This window comes from Podarcis pityusensis (assembly GCF_964106645.2).
Source record: "Podarcis pityusensis genome assembly, chromosome: 10".
Classification (NCBI taxonomy): domain Eukaryota; kingdom Metazoa; phylum Chordata; class Lepidosauria; order Squamata; family Lacertidae; genus Podarcis; species Podarcis pityusensis.
Window position 1 is genome coordinate 58,041,517 of NC_138035.1, and position 19,714 is coordinate 58,061,230.

A 19,714-nucleotide genomic window follows, 5' to 3' on the forward strand; every position below is an offset into this window, starting at 1 on the left:
TTGGAAGAAGAAGAACTCACAGAAAAGAAGGGGGAAAGATAATTTTAAGTGCCAAGTATTGCTTATAAAGCTCAACTGACATTCTCTTTAAGGATGAGTTTTCAACACAATCTTCAAATTGCTCATAAAACAAATTCGACTAGGCTAGTATAAGCAACGTACCAAATTCTTTGCACATTGGCTGGGGAATATATGTGATTTATTGCCTACTGCATTGATGGATTCAGTAAATCATTAGCTATGGGTATTATGTCACACATAGGCAAGTGTGTTCCATGTGTAACTCTGTCACGTTCATATTTGTTCAAAATGACAGATGCAAGCCCTGAGGAAATGAAGCATGCTTGATTTTATACTTTGGTCAAATCAAGTTTCTGTTCCTGCAAAATAATCTATAAAAGCTATCCTCAGCTTGGTGTAAGGGAGTTTAACAGCTATTTTAAAATCCTACCTTAATCTAGTCCTAGAATTATGTATAGGGCTTGATTTGAGAGCCAGCTGTTAGGATTAATCCTAAGAACCTGAGATGTTCTTCAAAGTTCTGAAAGCTTCCTTCTACCTGAAATGCTCTGCTTTCATTAGTTTTTGGCATGACTTGTTATATTTTCACACTCCTCTGTATCATGCATATATGATTTCTAAATAAGCTGATTTTCTGTTCATTCAAGATACATGGCTTCCTGGAAAACTCTTCAGCTCTCAGGGAAAGCCTCAGGAGATAGCATGAGGAACAGAGTGTGTTATCTGTCAGAAACAGGGCTAATCATCCAAAGGAATAAGCATATGTTGCCCTCTTAAAAGTCTTACTTATGTAACTATGACACTAATTCACTGCTTTTTTATTGGCCGATTTTTATAGCTATTGTGTCCCAGCTGGACTTCTATGAGGCATTGACTGTGCTGCAGGCCAGAACAATGAATCCTCATGCTCACATGATGCAGCAGCTATAGCACGTGAACAAGAACAAGTAAAAAAGTTCAGTTCTCTGTATGTCAAGCCACCTCCACTTTGCTGTGAGAGATGGGATGTTATCACATACAGTATTTGGGTGTCCAGATTCACATCCTCCAACATTTCTCTGATTAAAATAGGGACTTCCTATTCAATAATAATAATAATAATAATATTTATACCTCACCCATCTAACTGGGTTGCCCCAGCCACTCTAGAAAGCTTCCAACATGTATAAAAGGTAAAGGTAAAGGTCCAGTCATGGCCGACTCTGGGGTTGCGGCTCTCATCTCGCTTTATTGGCTGAGGGAGCCGGCATACAGCTTCCGGGTCATGTGGCCAGCATGACTAAGCAGCTTCTGGTGAACCAGAGCAGCGCACGGAAATACTGTTTACCTTCCCACCGGAGCGGTATCTATTTATCTACTTGCACTTTGACGTGCTTTCAAACTGCTAGGTTGGTAGAAGTCCAACATGTATAAAAAATATTAAAACATTAAACTTCGCTATCCAGGGCTGTCTTCAGATGTCTTCTAAAGGTTATATAGTTGCTTATCTCCTTGGCTCGGGGGGTTGCATAACTCCACACCCTCCAACCCTCTCAAATGAAAACAGGGACATCCTAAGGAAAAGCGGGTCATTCTGGGATCAAATCAGGAACTGGGATGACTTCTTTAAACCCAGAACTGTCCCTGAAAAATAGGGACACTTGGAGGATCTGCAGATGCGGTACGTGCTGTATATTTAATAGCTGAGTAGAAAGGAGGATTTTGGGAGGTGTAACTTTTCTCATGCCCACAGCACTGTGACATGGCAGGAAACACTTGCCTGTAGTTCCTGTCATACAAAACGATTGACTATCATGGTCCCTTCGAGCTCCATGATTCTACGATTCTATTTAAAAGTCAACAGCCACATCATAAACTGCAATATTTATGGTCTTCGTACTGCACACTGTTATATGCAAGGATTGTTCCAGCTAAGGTCAACTTTTCCGAACATATTGTGGGGAAATTGCAAGACTTTGCACAGTGTTCTATGGCCCACCAGCCCCCTCTAGGCTTTTGGACAGAACCTTGCCTTGGACCCCTTTACTGGAGTACCCTGAGTTTTATCTTGGATTTCGGGGGTGGGGCAACTACCTAGCTACCCAACCCCCCAGCTTTAGACTAAGAATCCAATCCAATGCCTTTTTCTGCTAAAAGTTGTGGCCATTGCAACAAAGAAGGCAACCCCCCCCCCCGACAGGCCCAGTGCATCTGCAGGCAAATTCCTTCCTGGCTATGAATATGGCGACTGAATAATTCCACAGCAAGGCCATACATATGAGCTACCTCTGTGCAGCCACAACACAGAGAAGGGGCAGGCGGGGCAACTGTGCTGTGTGCTGGAAGCACAACTTGCTATATGCCCGGCTGGTGGATCCCACAGAAGCCCATCCCTACCACGTCCACCACCAGATCATCACCCACCAACCAGACCCCAATTGGCTCAATAAAGTTTTACATTTTGTCAGGCAATCTTGTCAGTCCCTGCAGCCAGCCGAGGCCAATACTGATGACCAACCACACAGGTGTGCGGCTCCGTCTCACGCCCAGGATTGAGGAGGCACAGCCTGCATTGCGTGTTTGTGTTGTTATGTGCCTGGTGCATGTCACAAGTGTGATGCCATATGTGCGATGCATGGCACATATGCACTGTCACATCATCAGGAGGAGACCATGCATGGAGTGGCTTCAGTGGCTGGTGGCTCCTCTCTCACAAGCAGGAGGAGCCCCCAGTGCCACATTTAGCCTCCTCTGCCCCCTCCACGTTGAGGGTTCATTGCACCCTGCCAACAGATATTATTGACACAAGTTGATTACCGTATTTTTCGCTCTATAAGACGCACCAGACCATAAGACGCACCTAGTTTTTGGAGGAGGAAAACAAGAAAAAAATATTCTGAATCCCAGAAGCCAGAACAGCAAGAGGGATCGCTGCGCAGCGAAAGCAGCGATCCCTCTTGCTGTTCTGGCTTCTGGGATAGCTGCGCAGCCTGCATTCACTCCATAAGACGCACACACATTTCCCCTTACTTTTTAGGAGGGAAAAAGTGAGTCTTATAGAGCAAAAAATACGGTACTTCTCCCTCATTTCCTCGCAAGCTCCGCCAGTGTCTGAATTACAGTGAGTGGTTTTTACATGCCAACTTGGTCACTGTATCCCAAATGTCTGCTAAATCTTTTTTTTATAACAAAATATTATACTAGGAACTTTAAAGCCTAGAATGTGGCTAGAATGGTGACTAGAATGTGGTGAAATGCAAGCTTGTGATAATTGCAACAGAAACCTTTAAATACAAAGAATGACATGGGAAGTCCACCACACAGAGACTTTTTCCTTACAAAAAATGTTGAGATATATATATATATATATACTTCAGGGATGAAACAAGCTTTTCTAACCTGAAGAAGATGCAAATAAAACTTTTAAAGAACAGTGTGATTATATAACAATGACCCTTGTTAGCTGCTTTTTGAGCATCTGGGACTTAAAAGTGGGGAAAATATTTTGTAAATAACTAAAAAAAATAACTAAAAAAATTATAGAGCCATCTAAGAGTCACATCTTGATAGAATCTTACAAGTGGAAGCCCAGTGGATATAAGCTGGTTAATTTTATATTTTCTTTGGCCTCAGGATCCTGTTTCACTCACTTTTTAAAGCCTAAAAGGACTATAAGACATCTTTTAATTTAGATTTATTAATTGCCACGTGAAATATTTTTCTCTTCCAAAGAAGGCATTAGGTTGCGCTGTATAATGACACTTAATAATGAAACAATAATCTTAAAAATTCAGCTTGCATGCCTGATTATTTTCCATTACATTATTATAAGCTCCCCATTAGATGTCAATAACCTTATAGTCATTTCCTGCTCTACCAGAGGAACTGCCACCCCCTTTCTTTTCTTGTTGGAAATTACTTTGAATGAAAGGTACATTGTTCAAAACATTGCATTGCTTCATAAAACTAAACCAATGACTTAATGAAGTCAGCTGCATAATATCAGGCATGCAAATCTAATTCTATCTTGATCCATCTTTTATTATGAATTTAGTAGCACCTTTGTTTTCTGCAGACATGGTAAGAATAGGCTTTGCATTGCCGAGACTGAAAACAAGGCCTGTCCAGTGCTTGAATCTAAACGTTTCCCCATATATTTTTCACCTGCAATATTGTTTCGGTCACTATGTAACTCAGTGTTTTGTACTATTGCATCACTGTGTATATTGCCAATATGCCTCATTCAGGGAATTTATGCAGTTGCTTAGCTGGTCCTAACGATCTGAGTGAACTGAGTGCTTGTTGTTGATTGCTAGCACTTATTTATGGAATAAATATCACCGAGGGTAGAAACACTTTTGTGAACATCTATACGTAAGCTAGATGACTTTGCAGCTGTGGGTGACAATGCCAAAACATACGTTAAAAATTGCAGCGGTACCTCGGGTTACAAACACCTCGGGTTACAAACGCTTTGGGTTACAGATTCCGCTAACCTGGAAGTAGTAACTCGGGTTAAGAACCTTACCTCAGGTTGAGAACAGAAATCGCATGGCAGCCGCGCTGCGGCAGCGGGAGGCCCCATTAGCTAAAGTGGTATCTCAGGCTAAGAACGGTTTCAGGTTAAGAACGGACCTCCAGAATGAATTAAGTTGGGTTGCCCCAGGAACTCTGGGTGGCTTCCAACACATATAAAAATAAAAATCTTTTTACAAGGGTTTGAGATTTCCTTCCAGTCTCTCTTGGGGCCTTAAGCGAATACTTTGGGTCCAGATAGCACTGGCTGTCCCTAAATACACATGCTGTTGCAGGTCATGTCTGGTTTTTAAAAAATAAACTTGTGTTCCTTACTAGTTTCAGGGGAAAATATATATGCATTTTTATTTTTAAAATGTAAAAAGAAAAAACCACCCGTAACTTCATATTTTCTGAGTATGGTGCAAAAGAGAGGTGAGGGTCAGGATACTTGAAAGAAGCAGTTCAATTACCGTATTTTTCGTCCCATAGGACGCACCTAGTTTTTTTTGGGGGGGGGGAATAAAGGAAAACATTTTTTCCTTCCCCCCCCAAACCAGGTCGGGGAACAGCGGGATGGCGGTGCTGCACCTCCCCGCTGTCCCCCGAGCTTGTGGGGCTGGCCGATGTCTGCCCGAAGCGCGGGGCGCTCTGCTTCAGCGCGCCCCACGCTCCGTGCAGCAGGCTGCTATCCACAGCCTAGGGAGCCCTGCAGGAACTCCCGCAGGGCTCCCCAGGCTGCAGATATCTGCCCGGCACGCAGGGCGCTCTGCTTCAGGGCGCTATGCACGCCGGGCGGCAGGCTGCTATCCGCAGCCTAGGGAGCCCTGCAGGAACTCCCGTGGGCTCCCCAGGCTTGCCGATAGCTTCCTGAAGCCTGGAGAGCGAGAGGGGTCGGTGCGCACCGACCCCTCTCGCTCTCCAAGCTTCAGTGAAAGCCTGTATTCGCCCCATAGGATGCACACAGATTTCCCCTTCATTTTTGGAGGGGGAAAAGTGCGTCCTATAGGGCGAAAAATACGGCAAGTCTTACACAAGATGTGCAAACTGAGAGATTAGCTCTTCACCCCTCTTTACTCCTAAACATTTAGCCTCTGTACCACTTTTTATTAATATTTGCTGAGGCTATAGCATTGCTTTGGCATCCACATTTCCTCTATATGAGCGTTAGGGAAAGATTAACTCACAGCTAGAAAGAATCAAGTGAGAAAGGTAATTTCACAGGCAGAAACCTCTGGATTTACTCCCTCGGGGTATAAATGAGAGGAAAGAAGGAATGGAAAGAGGACCAGGGAAAGGAAGCTTTCAGTGCTGAGAATGGATGTGAAATGGGGGAAAGTGGGGGGAAAGCCAGCCAGACTGTGGTTGGGAGGAGCCTATGACACAAAGTTAGTAGCTCTTCAGAACCGTGTGTACAATTTTACTGCAGCTGTCCAAGGCAGGGTTTTTATGCCATTTTAAGAGCCATCTTCGGATTATAACTGCTCAAACAAATTTAAATGAAGACATATTACGCCTATGCAAAGGTGGAAGAAAGCCAGATACTACTCTGGATAGGAAAAGCAAGAAGTTAATAAATGCAAATTTTGTTAAATGCATCAGTTCAAGCATTCTCTCTACTAAAAGTCACGATCTAGCAATTAATATCAAGAAGGGAACTATTCTGAAGGTGTAAATGCTGCTTGTTTGTGTTCCGTTTTTTTTTAGCTCTTCGTGTTAATTAGTGGCTTTTTTGTATACTGTGGATTCTGTTCCTATGAGGGTATATGATTAGAATAGTTACATCTACCCTTGACTTATGAAGGTTTTTTTTAAAAAAGGCTTGTGATAGAAAGTAGTAATTAACCCCGAGCCTAGTAAATTTCCAGCCTTTGAGATCAAAGGCAAATACACTAGCTCCATAATTAGCTTTGTATGCTACAAAATTAGATTCCAGATTGAAAAAAAGGAGCCTTTATTAAAACCCATGAGCTTTGTAAAAGGGAAAATGACTTCAGTAGAATAAGAGCCCCAGATTGCTTTGGTTAAGGAATAAACAAGATGCCTCTTTTATGATAATGCAAATATTGGCACCGTTTCCACATTTTGAGGCTTTGCTATAAGCAGAATATTTCTGTGTGCCTTCCAAATGGTGTGGGAATTAAAAAAACCCACAAATTGCTTGTTTGTTGATGAAGTACATAGAGGTGAATTCTGAATATGAAAAGTAAAAGGAGCAATATGAAACCTGAATGCAAATACCAAATCTTGGGCTTCGTATAGGTGCATCTCAACACATGTTTTTCTGCTGCAGAACAAGCTCTTTCTTCAGACATTACTCCTGTATTAACACACATATAGTGTCCAGAAGCAATATTGTCTCACCTATGTCTCACCTTTCACCCCACCTTCAAGTGGTCACCGTCATTATTTTCCTCAAAAATTTGCAGGTTTTTCTGTTTCCCAGCAGTGAATATCCCACTAAAACAGCAACTATAGAGCTTTGTCTCCTCACATATATGACAAAAAGCATTATTTATTAAGCAGAACACATCAAATACCACAATTTTTATTTATCAAAATATGGTATAATTTGAGAAATATATTATCGCTTCCATACAACTAGGTGTTATGAACTTCAGAGAAAATTACAAACCTTTCATGTTGGTTAATATTAATAATTTAACTAACTTTGTCTTCAGAGACAGCGGGAGATGTTGCAGAAGATATATCAGAAAGATTGTGCTAGTAAACTATTGGCTTTGTTCACTCTGTAGACTTGTGTAAACTTTCAGAGACCTGGTGTGAATGGTTGGGTTCTGAATCTGTGTCCATGGCAATCTGTTCAAAGTATAAAGGGAAGTTACAATGGTGTTAACCCATGAAAAGGGTTGGCTGTTTTCATGAAAAGCTGTCAAGACCTGCTTTGCATTCATATAGCCAAGTTAATCAGAGCAGTGAAGAGTAAAATATTTCTATTTCAGAAGTGGCAGTGGTTGTTGTTTTTTAACCAGATCTGTGGCCACATTATAAAATGTGTATTGCATTGCTTAAATAAATTCTCCTCCATTTTGACTCCTGGATCTCCTCTCTCTGCATTATGATCTGCACAATATTTCACCAGCACAAATAGTTAAATAGGGGGTTTTTCAACCCCCCACCCACTTCTATTTTTGCTGTCAGGCTGAATGAGATAATTGATTTGAGAAATGTACTGAAAAGTTGGCGGAGAATAAGAGGGTCAGATAAACATCTAATTTTCCATTTGCATCCAATTGACATAAAGTAAAAACATAAGCATGTCTCATAAGACCAGTTTCATTCCTACTTGACTGATATTCTGGCTGTTCATCAATGTTTCTGGCATTATATTCCCAGCATGCTGCCTCAAGGAGAAGAAAGTGAACTTGAGCTTGCTTGTAAAGACTGAGGCTGGGTCCCCACACTCCTATTTCCTGCGTTGGGTTTTTAATCTGTGTTCACAGGATGTTATCCAAAATACATATGCATCCTTTGCTTTGTTATAAAACATTACCCTTTGATGGTGTGGTTTCTCAAACCATCTTCACGGCGATTGCAGTCCTTAAGCCATTCCTAATAAAGGTCTACTGATGTGAACAGCTTGGTGGTGGTGGTGGGGAGCTGTGAAATGCACAAGGAAAATCACAGCTGCATGCTAAAGCAGTCATATGAGCACCCTAAGACTTTTGTAGGGCTTTGCCATGCAGGTAACATAGCATGCTTCCAGGTGGAGGTAAAACCCCAAAATATAATTGAACCAGCCAGCCGACTGTTGACTAAACTGCAGGTCTACATTCCATCCTGACAACTGGTTTGATGGGACAGAGGGTATCTGGGGGGGGGGGGGATATGGGCTGGAGTGGGTCAAAATTCTCTCCAAATCTAGCTGATCCTCATAGTTGCTATTTACAAAACCGTAATGGTATGTTCCCACACTTTCTCAATAAAGGTTCCATTTTCTAGTTGCAGAAAGTTCTTGGGTCTTTCCAAGTCTATTTCTATCTGGCTGTGGAACATTGATAGCTTAGTGCAACACTGCTATGACCTTTCTGTTTACAGTTAGCTAATCTGAAGCCTGTAAGAGAGTGTCTCTACACCGAAGAGCTTCCTGTTTAAATAGAGGGATAAATAGAGTACAAGATGACAATTGAAGAAAGGTCATGGCTTCCATTATTTGGTTCAACAAACCAAAATGAGACTTTTCTTGTTATGTCAGTACCATGAGATGTTGTAAATGTTTTTGCTGTTGTGTTAGTAAAAGGGTGGCATAGTACTGAAAAACAAAGATTATGTCTATGTTGGTTGTTTCAAATACTGTACCTTTGTAGAGAAAAATTACCTGAGTTTTGATAGCACTGTGGGGTCCCTATAATCTTTTAGATTTTGGTTATATTTTGTATGGCTTTAGTAGGGCCCTGGATAGACCAAGGACCCTCAAGGTAGCATATTTATCTCACTTTCTGAAGGTTTACGGATAGATTTGGATTGCTTCATTTACCTCTGTTTTGATTCTGCAATATTAACTTGCTGTGGTCTGTGCTCAGACTCAATGTGTACAGTGGTACCTCGGGTTAAGAACTTAATTCATTCCGGAGGTCTGTTCTTAACCTGAAACTGTTCTTAACCTGAAGCAACACTTTAGCTAATGGGGCCTCCCGCTGCCACCGTGCAATTTCTGTTCTCATCCTGAAGCAAAGTTCTTAACCCAAGGTATTATTTCTGGGTTAGCGGAGTCTGTAACCTGAAGCGTCTGTAACCTGAAGCGTATGTAACCCGACGTACCACTGTATTTATAAGCCTAGCAGTTGCCTGTGGGTGAGCAGTGTTGAAACAGTAACAGTGTATAGTTGTTACTTTGTCTCTCCATATTTGGTGGGACTGAAGCCACCAAAGGCATGTGTCTGGGACTCGCTGGAAACTGAGGAGTTGTGGCTGGATACCAATAAGTGGGCATCAGGAGAAGCAAGACTGGAGACTGACTTGGACGAAGATATCAGTGATCTGGGGGAGCCTGGGAGAAGCTGCAGGACAGAAGAGTGAAGCACCCATGCAGAAGGAGGGAGAAATAAGTAAGCCTGGTATAGAGTCAGGGTCTTCCACACCTCCTCTTCCTGCCTACAACTCTCCTGCTCCACTGTCTTCCAGGACCAGGAGAGGATTGAAGTCAGAGGTACAGAAACAGATTCCACGCAGTTGGACTCTTCACCTGCTAGTGGGCAGCTCAGGTGGGGAAGATACATAAGCTGAGGTTTGTGGTGGGGCCTCTGTCTTGTTGCAACTGCCTCATTGGGTGCACACTTGAGCTTTCATGAAGCAAAGTTCTGGAATCTATGTGTGCATCATACCTGCTCCAAAATCACCCTTTGTCAATTAAAAAATATATTTCTATCCACCTTTAGGACAAGCCCTCCCAAGTTAGCTTGCAGTAAAGAAACATAATAAACACAACATCAGATTAAAAACACACATGGGGGCAGCAATAAAAAGTTTGGTGGAATGAATTTAGGAAGTGGGGCAAAGTGGAGCTCTTGGTGGAGAGAAGTCTACAAGAGTAGAAAAACCATTGAAAAGTCCTTTTCCGCAGTATCTCCTAGCCTAGTTGACTTCAGTGGAGAGCCAGACAGCAGGATCTCTGAGGTTAATATTAGGGCCCTGGTAAGGTTCATATGGATACAGTTGGTCTTGCAAAAACTCTGAACCTAGACCATTCAGGACTTTAAAAGTTAGCATAAGAGCTTTACATTGAGCTTGAAAACAAATGGGTAACCAATGAACTTAGGCAATGAATTGATTACTAAAAACACCCAGTATAAGTGGTCTTTTTTTCAGTAGATTCTGTTTGCTCCAGTTATATGTGTATTAGAAGGAAAATCCATAGAGGATTCTCCCAGTACTTCCTAACACATGTACTTATTACAAATACTGGCCCCTGCTGGGTGTGTGTGGACTGCAACTAGCATATGTCACTAAACACATTTTTGTTCATCAAACTGAACAGGATGGGAAATGTTGAGCCTTTGTTAGATAGATATGTAAAAACTACTATAAACTTGTAACATTCAGAGTACTACTCCTTCCTTATAACAATATAATTTTACATTCATATGTCTGATAAGATGAATACATAACATGCAGCTGTGAACAGTTATTTTTTCTACAATTAAATTTGTTTAATCAGTTTTATTTTAAAAGTGCATTTTTGAATTTGAGCTGCTTTCACAATGAATTTTGTCTGGCTAAGGGCTGGCATACAGAGTAGGTTGTTAACCACTGGTGAGACATTCTCCCTCTAGCCACTCCCATTTAGTAGCCTAAATGCACACCATTTAAGTTTGTTTTAAAATACAATAAAAATTAATTGAATAAAAGTTTGTTTTAAAACAAAACACACTGATAGAGTATGTCCCTATTACCACAAGTGCATCACCTGCATTGCCATACTTCTGCTGACTTCAAATATACCTATAATATCAAACAAAATTTCAGTTTACGTTCCCCATGTCATTTTATTAATGGAATTACTTTGGACTAAAGTGCATAGCAGCAGCAGTCTTCACAAACTATCTTAGATTATTAATTAATTAAATTTCTATACCACCGTTTATCTGAAGATCACAACAAAAACATACAAAATGATAACACAAAATACATGATAAAACCAAACCAAACAATAACCAATAACTGCCTTCCCAAAAACACATTTTAAAAGAACATAGAATGTTAATAAGACAAAGGCCTGGTTGTAGAGAAACATTTTCATCTGGTGCCTAAAGATATGTAATGAAGGTGCTAGGTGAGTCTCTTTGGGGAGAGCATTCCACAAACTGAGCCACTGCAGAAAAGATTTGTTTTTGTCTTGCCACTCTTTGGAACTAACATGAAGAAGGGCTTCAGAAGATGATCAAAGGGTCTGGGTTGCTTCATATGAGGAGTGCCAGTCCTTGAGGTACAGTGGTACCTCTGGTTAAGAACTTAATTTGTTCTGGAGATCCGTTCTTAACCTGAGGTACCACTTTAGCTAATGGGGCCTCCCGCTGCCACCACACAACCACCGGGCAATTTCTGTTCTCATCCTGAGGTAAAGTTCTTAACCTGAGGTACTACTTCTGCGTTACTGGAATCTGTAACCCGAAGCGTTTGTAACCCAAGGTACCACTGTATTGCGGTCCTGAGCCGTTTAAGGCTTTATAGTTCAGAACCAGCACTTTGAATTGGCCTGGCAGCCTGTGTAGTTGGGTCAGTAGTGGTACTATATACTCAAACCGGTGCCACTCACCCCAACTTGGACAGCTGCTCCAGAAGGATACCATGGTTGATGGTATCGAAAGCTGCTGCAAAGTCGAGGAAAATTAACAGGGACACATGTCTCCTGTCTCTCTCCCGACAGAGGTCATCATCCAGGGCCACCAAAGCAGTTTCTGCGACAAAACAGGGCCTAAACTTTCTAGAAAATCAGCTTCCTTCAAGAGCAGCTAGATTAATGCGCTCCTTTCAGTTTCTCAGCTTTATCATGGAAAAACTTCCTAGTTTTAATTAAATTAATATTTAGCCTAAATTAAATATTTAGATTAATCTAGTTATTAATTAAATTAACAACCCAATTTATGGATCCTAAGGAAATTATAACTGACAGGCATTTTGCAGTATGAGTTTGCCTCACTTGCCAAGCAAGAGAGTGCCATTGTAACTATGCCAACACAAACCACAGCCATTATGTCAATTATAGCTAAATATATTAATTGTTGAAACATGTTCATTACACACAAGGGAAAGCCTACAAGGATTGTTTGGAAAGGTTTGTGCTAAACTAAGCAGTCTTTGCCTCTCCATAGCTCTTCTCTCTCTGTGTATGTCTGCATGTTGAGATGCTCTGCTAAGCAGAATCCTGTTATGTTTTCCTCTAATAACTACCCAACAGAAGGTGACCTGGGCACCCTTAAGGTTCCACTGTTTTTTATTTATTTCACCGTCGCTATAGGTGAGATATTGAATAAAAAAATTCCTTTAGAACATTTTGTAAATTTTCTAGCAAAACAGCTTTGCTGCTCTTCAAGCTGTCTGCTTCACACATCCAGACTTCCTGTTTCCTCTGCACTTTTACCTGTTTATCCTTATTTGTTTGCACAAAGTTTGCAGGGAGGTTATACAGCTTCAGCAGTTTGTGGAGAATTTATTTGTGGAGACATTATATGACATTGGGGGATGAGTTGAGGGGAAGCAGGTTTGTTGTTTACAAGTACCAAATCAACTTCGACCTCCTTTGTAATGTTTTGTTTTTAAATCTTTAAGATGATATTTTTGTTTCCTATTACTTATTTACGTTGCTCTGAATGTATATTTTATATTTGATTTTCTTCAGTAGTGTTTTGTTCTGGGTCTCTTTTACTTGATGTTTTAATGTGTTGTAAACCACTTTGAGATTTTCTCTCTCAAAAACAAAGTGGTATGAAAATGAGTAATAATAACAATAATAATAATAATAATACAACCTGAAATTGCTGGCTTATGATCAGCAATTAAAACAAACAAACACCCCTTTATGATGATCAATTAAACAGTCACAAAACAATGAGCAAGCTTTTGAGTATACCAGAACTATTCATCAGCCTAGATGATAAGCAAAGAGAAAGGAGTGAACTAATACTGCTTGCCCCTGCATAGACCTGTTAGATCAGTTTGGGCATCTTGGGAAATTCTTTTTATGGCACTGCCCCATGCAGAATCTCATAGTGCAGAAATCTAGAAATGGGAATTTTCTGCTGTTGCCCCTGTATTGTGGAATGCCCTTTGCTGAACCAATCAGTTGCATCGGGTTTCTTGTAAAAGCTTCTCATTTAGCCAAGGCTTTCCCTGACCCAAGAAATTGGCCCTTGTTTTATGTGTTTGAATCTTCCGAATTTCTGTTTTATTCACTTTCATATGTTTTAATGCTCTTTTATATTGCTGTCTTACTGGTTCTAGTTGCGTATTTTAAAAATATACAGCACTGTGTATTTTTAAAATATATTGTTTTTTAGACTGCACACTGCTTAGGGATTTTTGAATTATTAAATGGTGCATTAAAAGCTTTTAAATAAAATAAACAGATACTGTAGGTCAAAAACTCATTTTTGTTGCATAGCCTTAGAAGAAGCTTGGCTATGAGTGTGTGGCTTGTCATGAAGACTGCCTGCGCTTCAGAATTTACCACTGCACAACTTATGTTAATTACGTTTCAATATTGTGTGAATATAGAACAAAGGTAGCACATTGACACTGATACTGTTTCTTTTCTATTTTGTCTCTGTATTACTTGATGCTGACATGTTTTATTATTGCTTGTTTATTTTAGAATTTGTTTCTGGATACATTAGACAGCAACGCAAAATTATTGAAGAGGTTGACTGGTCCTATTCAGGTAAGTGTACTATTTGATATTTTATGACTGTTTGTTATTATAAATAAGCAAACTGTCTTTACAATGCAAACTGAATCAACTGGGTAAAAATGTACTCCCACATAGATTAAATCTTAGCTACTAAAAGCGTGAAGAGATCAGGGAGGGTTCTATATTTGGTCTTGTACTTAGATTTCTCCTTCCTAAAAACAAAACCTGAAGTTCAGTCCCTGAATGCGAAACAAGAGAGGAACTTTCTCATCTCTTCTGTTGAATTCCTTATTGAAAATGAATGAATAACTTTCTAAAGTTGAGTCAGCAGGAGGAACAGGGGAAGTGTGAAACAAGTGAGTTTTTTATTGTGAGTACCTGCATGATAGGGACGCGGGTGGCGCTGTGGTCTAAACCACTGAGCCTCTGGACTTGCCGATCAGAAGGTTAGCAGTTCAAATCCCTGCGATGGGATAAGCTCCCTTTTCTCGGTCCCAGCTCCTGCCAACCTAGCAGTTCGAAAGCACGTCAAAGTGTGAGTAGATCAATAGGTACCGCTCCAGCGGGAAGGTAAATGGCATTTCCATGCACTGCTCTCGTTTTACCAGAAGCAGCTTAGTCATGCTGGCCACACGACCCGGAAAAACTGTGGACAAATGTCGGCTCCCTTGGCCAGCAAAGTGAGATGAGCACCGCAACCCCAGAGTCGTCCGCGACTGGACTTAATTGTCAGGGGTCCTTTACCTCTTTACCTGCATGATTGTGCATTTACTGCCATAGTTTGGCTTAGTGTGATGGACTGGGCCTTTAAGTGCTTCAGTAGTGGTCCAAGTCACCATCCTATAAATCAGAAAGCAGTTAGGCTGATGCTCTATTTCAACTTTTTCTGGAGACATTCACAAAAGGTGCAAAAGAAGTGACTAAATTAGATTAAACTCACAGAATTTGGAGGCCCAATATATTATTGGGGTGCAGTCATGCTCAAACTGTGACCTATATCTTCCTTCCTGATCTTTGTTCTGCATACAAACATGGGAGATAAAAACCCTGCTAAAGAATTATTATAGGTAGGCTTTGCACAGGATTTCAGCATGCATTCAAGAGAGGACAAAAATTCCCCTCAGGTCGCGAAGCATTGGCAGATCTGCTTTACATCTGTTTTTATAGCCGAAGGGCTTCTACTGCACACCTGCAGATCTTTTCCTTTCCTTGGTGTTCAGACCTGCAACTGGATAATATGCAAGTGGATTAACTCATTGTCTACAGTTCCTAAATGATTAAAATCTCAAGACACCTCAGCTGAGGCGTTCAGATACAAAGCCATCTCTTGGGCATAGCCATTTCCTCTTAGGAGACAAAGGTTTCTACGCCTAGCCCAATTAAACTATTCTTTTGGACTGAGTATGCCTTTGGAGTTTTATTTGTGCAAGATGTCCTTTTGTTCTTATATTTATAGCATGTAAATCTGTATATAGTATCTCACAATGTGATTGAAGAGACTTTGAAATTGTGTAAAACATAGGATCTTTACATAATCAATAAATAAGGCTAAGAGATTATTATATTGCAGTCTCTAAGACCTGATACTTCCTTTCTGCATCTCTTCTTATTTTCTGCTTGTATTTATTTTGCCAATTTTTGTTGTTCCTTCTTGCTATCTCCTCAACCCCCCCCCCCCAACATTTTCTAAATAGCTTCCTGACTCTGGTAATTGTCCGTTTACATAAGAATTGAAGTTGATAGCACTAGCAGCACTATTTCCAGTTGGTTCAACAACACTTATACTTTGCACCAGACATGGTCATCACTTCATAGATGAGTGGCATTTTAAGCCATGTCTCCACATATTACTCCAGTGAAATGCACAACACTGGCCTAATAATATATTACCTTTGCTGGAAATGCAAATCACTGATAGCTAATATAGTCCTTCAGTATCATAGCTGTCAACGTTTCCCTTTTCTTGCAAGGAATCCTATTCGGAATAAGGTAATTTCCCTTAAAAAAGGGAAAACGTTGACAGCTATGTTCAGTATGCGAGTGACCTCATCAAACTACACCTGTTTTGTGTTACCTTATGAATCCTTCCACCTGAAAAGTGCAGGTTATGGATGCTTGCCATATATCATCAGGAAAGCTGTTGCACAGAACAGGGGCATCATAATCCTTTGGTGTGGTGTTTTGCTACTTGAAGCAGGGTTCTATGTATCTTGAATGTGCAGTCCATAAGCATGCTAAAAGCCTACCAACAAGGGCTGCCCCCCATATGAACTGACCCAGCCACAGCAGTCATAACCTGAGGCTCTTCTTCATGTTCCTTCTCCATGAGAGTTCCAGAGGGTGGCAACATGAAAACGAGCCTTTCCAGAGGGTGGCAACATGAAAACGAGCCTTTTCTGCTGTGGCTCCCTGTTTGGGTAATGTTCTCTCCAGGGAGGCTCGCTTGGCGCCTTCATTACATATCTTTAGGCACGATGCAAAAACATTCCTCTTCTCCCAGGCCATTGGCTAATTGAACAAGCTGTGGCCTTTTAAACTGGAGGAGGGTATATTGTTTTTGTTTGTTACTATGTTATGTATGTTTGTGTTTTTATATTGTAAACCACTCTGGAACCCATGGACGGAGGGAGGTATAGAAATCTAATAAATTATTATCCTATTATAGAAAAGTTGTGGCAGAGCTGAAGTTAACCTCAGTCTCAGCCAAAAACCAAGGGACATAAGAGGAAACTAAGGCTTCTGCGACTGTTATAAAAAGTTGTGTTTTCCCATGATTACTGAGGCAGTGTAGCTTTCACCAGAAGCTTCCTGCTTTCTTATGCAAATAGCATTTAATTTGTCTTTCTTGCTTAGATACAACAGGAGGTCATGCTTAGGTTTTTGCTATTGAAACAAAAACATTGACTTTCTTGCCTTGCTTTAATTCAACTGAATACACAGCTGATGTTCATAGAATTGGTACTTTACAACTTGTAGATGCAATTATAACCAGTGGTCTGATAAATTCTGTGAAATTCTACCAAGTGTCAACAACTGAACTTTTTAGGGAAGTGCAGGAAATACCACAAAAGGAAGCCAACCCTTTTAATTCCATATTACTATATGGCTGCTAGCCAAACCACATGTTTATTGGATTGTGGTGAACTTCTTACAACCTCTTACAACTGTGAATGGTGTTCTCAACCATGAATGTGTTAGAAGAAAAGCTAACCTTCAACTCCAAAAGCTGAAAGTCAGTCACCAAGTTCCACTTGGTGAAACTGGAAAGTTTCATTTCTTGCAAATGAAAGTCAAGAGCCTAGGGACATATCAAATCAGGACCGGCCCACCCATGAGGCAAAGTGAGGGGACTTGCCCAGGGGCATGTTCTGCAATATGTGCATCCTGGTTTTGAGTTTCCAAAAGTTGAACGGTATGCCACCTCTCACTCTCACATGCACACCATGAACTTGATCTAGGTCATCCATCCCCATGGCTGTTACATAAAAACAATTATCACACAAGGCTAATGATGTGATTGATGACACATCTAGTTTGCCCCGCATAACTCTTTAAAACTGCTCTCAGTAAGCGACTTGACTTACAAATAGGCCAGTTATAGACATTTATGCATTGATGCTTTTGAATTACATTGATGCTTTTGAATTATGGTGCTGGAGGGAGACTCTTGCGAGTCCCATGGACTGCAAGAAGATCAAACCTATCCATTCTTAAGGAAATCATCCCTGAGTGCTCACTGGAAGGACAGATCCTGAAGCTGAGGCTCCAATACTTTGGCCACCTCATGAGAAGAGAAGACTCCCTGGAAAAGACCCTGATGTTGGGAAAGATGGAGGGCACAAGGAGAAGGGGACGACAGAGGATGAGATGGTTGGACAGTATTCTCGAAGCTACCAGCATGAGTTTGGCTAAACTGTGGGAGGCAGTGGAAGACAGAAGTGCCTGGCGTGCTCTGGTCCGTGGGGTCACAAAGAGTCGGACACAACTAAATGACTAGACAACAACAACAGACATTTATGCAAAACTATAATTTTATTACAGTCATCATGCAGGACAAAAGAGCAATTCCATGCACTCTACTTGAGAGTAAGCTCCATTGGGACTTGCTTCTGCTTAAAAAAACCCCCATGCATAGGGTTGTGCTGTACCTCACAGATTTCATTTCAGATCAGTGAAGCATTTAATTCCCCCGTCTGCCAAACATCCCTGAAATAGTAGTTAAAATAGGTTTTCAGTTGTCCACAGTGGTTAAATCATGAAGCAAATTAGGAAGTAGATGTCACTGTCCATTAATCTAATGAAAACTATGTAAGAATTCTAAGTAATGTAAGTGGATTCTATACTTGCAAACCAATGATCATCTTTAAAATACCCCTAGTTAGCAGAACAATGGTGGTAGGGGAACCCTGATAACTTTTCATCGTCTTTCAATTTAATTCTGTACAGCAATCCACAATACTAATTACATTCTTGAATGCAACTTTAATCTTTCCTTCTGTCTCACAAAGTGCACCAGAAGCGTTTATTAGATTATCTTAGACAATAATTTGTTTTCAGTGTTTCCCTTTGTTATAAAACATTTATGTTCTCAGTAGAGAGTTCAGCAGCTTGCTTCCATATTCCAAAAAGCACAAACCATTTTGCTAGTGATATTCTGTACTTTACCTTTTCTAGGTATATATATTTTTTAAGAAAATGTGAGAATACATTTTCTCACTTTTCCAATACAAAAGTGTTAATTGTAATATATTAGGAAATAGAAGCATTAGGTGCTTTGGCTTCAAAGCTATTTATCTGACATATTGGACAAGAGACTTTTGTAGTTAAGTGATGCATAAATTATTTATTTAATCCTCACAAAGCACTTAATTTTGAGGAATGATGAATTTGTAAGGCAGCTGCAAAATCTTTTTATGCAACGTTATCACGTCTCAAGACATAGTATAATCCAACTGAGAAGACGATTCTCACATAGTAGGTTTTGAAACCATGATAGCACTTGCAGGAAAAATGATCTTGTAATAGTGCTACAAAAGTATGATAGGACACAGTTTTGGTAAAATGAATCTTATGTTTCTGCTCTTGACAATTTAGTCATAATTCTGAAGGAGCTATTTTAACAAAAATATGTAAGAGGAGATATAATAGAAACCAAAATAGCTTGAAGCAGAAAGAAAATGTACACTTAGTGTTGGTACAAGAGTTGAGGAGGCAAGGAAAGTAAGTATAAAAGGAGAATTCCTGGGTGCCAAGAGCCAAGATTGGGGCAAGTACTCTTTGGTGAGAACCTCAACAGAGAATTAAAAACAAAAAATATGCAGCAAAGTAAAGCATGGAAATATAGGCTGTTAGACCTTTAAAATATCCACTTGTGTGTTCCAAAACTTCCCTCTTTCTCTAGAATAGGGAAAGACTACACTTTTTCTTGACAGAAAAATATCTACCTGTATTTATAAGGTGTTCTTATATGTAAGATGATGATGATAATAATAATAATAATAAATAATAATAATAGTAGTAATAGTAATAAATTATTATTTATACCCCGCCCACCTGGCTAAGTTTCCCCAGCCACTCTGGGCGGCTCCCAATCGAGTGTTAAAAACAATACAGCATTAAATATTTAAAAACTTCCCTAAACAGGGCTGCCTTCAGATGTCTTCTAAAAATAGGATAGTTGTTTATTTCCTTGACATCTGATGGGAGGGCGTTCCACTCCTGAGAAGGCCCTCTGTCTAGTTCCCTGTAACCTGACTTCTCGCAATGAGGGAACCGCCAGAAGGCCTTTGGTGCTGGATCTCAGTGTCCGGGCTGAACGATGGGGGTGGAGAC

The 19,714-nt window shown here is 40.4% G+C and overlaps 1 protein-coding gene across 6 annotated transcripts in view; it reads left to right on the forward strand.

Annotated features, from left to right (window-relative positions):
* Positions 1 to 19,714, forward strand: part of PTPRZ1 (protein tyrosine phosphatase receptor type Z1) — a 109,438-nt gene that overhangs the window by 17,674 nt on the left and 72,050 nt on the right. For all 6 annotated transcript variants that reach the window (XM_081023388.1, XM_081023390.1, XM_081023387.1 and 3 more), the window contains exon 2: positions 13,847 to 13,912. In XM_081023388.1, coding sequence (XP_080879514.1) covers positions 13,847 to 13,912 — 66 coding nt within the window. The remainder of the gene's footprint in view (positions 1 to 13,846; positions 13,913 to 19,714) is intronic.